General features: G+C 37.5%; 1 protein-coding gene across 1 annotated transcript; it reads right to left on the minus strand.

Annotated features, from left to right (window-relative positions):
* Positions 1-242: 242 nt before the first annotated feature.
* Positions 243-1,607, minus strand: LOC113752020 (aspartic proteinase CDR1-like). The gene has a single exon (XM_027296163.1). The coding sequence runs from the start codon at positions 1,605-1,607 to the stop codon at positions 243-245; it is 1,365 nt and encodes a 454-aa protein (XP_027151964.1).
* Positions 1,608-2,189: the final 582 nt, after the last annotated feature.

Raw genomic sequence — 2,189 nt, forward strand, 5'->3', positions numbered from 1 at the left:
TTGCAAGGATTAAAGTATCTCATTTTAAAATTAAAAGAAAAAATGGGAATACAAGTATAGTTTAAAGGACCCAATCTGGCTTGAGATGGGGTCAAAACAGATGAGTTTTGGAATATTAATGACAATAAATTCAAACTAGCATAGCAGAAAAATACAGCAGTATTTGGACGGTGAAATGTGAATCACAATATGATCTAATAAAACTGCAGACAATTGCTTTAAAAGCATACCAAATTTCTCTACTAATATTTGGTACAATCAACTGGCAAGAAGGAGAGCTTCTGGTTTATAAGATCATATCCAATAAGAAAATTCATCTGCGACAAGTTTCCGAAAATGGCAATATCATCGGAAGGAACAAATGTGAGACAAATTGTCCCTTCACTCACTTGAATGAATGTACTAGTTGGAGGCAATACAACATCTGCACCAGTAAAGTGTACCACAAGATTTGGCAACTTGATGTTATCCTCCACCTGATAGCAAAGGCCCAAGAGGCCATTTGGATCGGATACCTGTTTACCATTGATGGATTCCTTCAATGTAGATTGCAAATCATCATAAAATTGTTGAGGGACGAATGTTAAGGTTGTTCCAGAATCTATAATTATATTCCCCTCGTCAGTGGTGTTATCCAACTTGGACGAGGACGAATTTTTGTATGCAATCTGCTTATCTGCAACACTAATGCCTTCAAGATTGATAAAGTAGAAAGTGTCCGGATTTTTCTTGATCAATGGAGTTGAAACTACGTTAGAGCCCAAAACTACAGCATTGTTGCCAAATTTGATCTTGCTTGAAACGTTTGATTCAGAAACCAAAGGCGTCAAGCAGTAGGAAAATCTTCCACCAATTGATTTGCTCAATTGCGTGACTATAGAAACTGCTCCCCCTCCAAGTCCAACGATTCCAGAAGCAGTTTCATTGAACGTGCCATCGTTTTGGTGCCCACAACCAAAAACAACTCCTTGGATCGAAATATTTTTTCCAGAACTCGACTTGAATGTAAACGTTTCTGCACCAAGACTACCAATACTGTAAGAATTGTCTCCATAAGACAACCTGTACTCGCAATTGTTTCCATCATCACAACTGGAAGTTCCGACAGCAGCACAGGATGCAGACTCGCATGATATTTCTCTGTAGGTTGATGTTCTGTGAGGATCGAAAAATGGGGCATCTTGCTTGTAGCATTGACTACAAGGCTTGCATTGTGTCCATGTCAGATCGCTGCCCGTGTCAGCAATTACTAGAACATCTACTGGCGGTGTTCCAATGGATACTTTCATTAGATATTCCCCATTCTTAGATGTGATGTAGGATTGGATTTGTGCTGATGAATCCAGTGCATGGTTGGAATCAGATTGAGAAGTTCGTTTCTTGAAATATGCAGCTCGAGAGAACGATCGGTGAAAGGCATTATTCAGTTGTTCGTAGTGTGACTTGGAGGGATCATGAAAGGGGGATATTTGAGTGTCACGATGGATTAAATCAACAGAGAAGCCACCAGTTTTTCCTTCAATGAGTGAAAATTCAGAGATAAGAATCAAGGTTACAAGGAATCTTAGCGTGGAAAAGACACAGAAAACAGAAATCTTTGCAGCCATGGTTTAGGAATTTTGAGAAGATTGATGCCTGGAGAAAATATGAATCTGATTGGTATTCTTTTCCTACCATCTTATAGTAACCTAAGGGTTCAACGGAAGAATATGGAAAGTCACAAGGAGATTTGTTTTGGAAGCAAAAATGGAGAAAGAAATACGGAATGTGGAAGATTTTTAATGGAGTATTCATGGAATGTTTCCTTATTATGTGTGAAAAAGAAACTTATAAGCAAATTTGAGATTTGAATACAGAATGTGAAAGAATTCAGAGGGGCGTGGATGGAACTTTGCTTATTTGTTTCTGATTGAAAAGGAATTACGCAAGGTTTTTTGAATGATCCTGGCAATATTTATTGCTTATGTGCACAATGAATGGGATTTGGTTTCTAGATACATTGATTTGCAACGTATTTTCAGGATCATGTGTTTTATTCGTCATCTCCTTCATTGGCTATCATTACTTGTACAAATGTACTAAACTGAAGAAACAAACAAAAAAAAGGGAATGAATTCTTTCTAAAGATATGAATTTGAATGAAGGAACGGACTGAGAAATGAACATTGAAAGGGTTTGTTTAATGAGTA

This window comes from Coffea eugenioides, chromosome 11 (genome assembly GCF_003713205.1).
Source record: "Coffea eugenioides isolate CCC68of chromosome 11, Ceug_1.0, whole genome shotgun sequence".
NCBI classification, from domain to species: domain Eukaryota; kingdom Viridiplantae; phylum Streptophyta; class Magnoliopsida; order Gentianales; family Rubiaceae; genus Coffea; species Coffea eugenioides.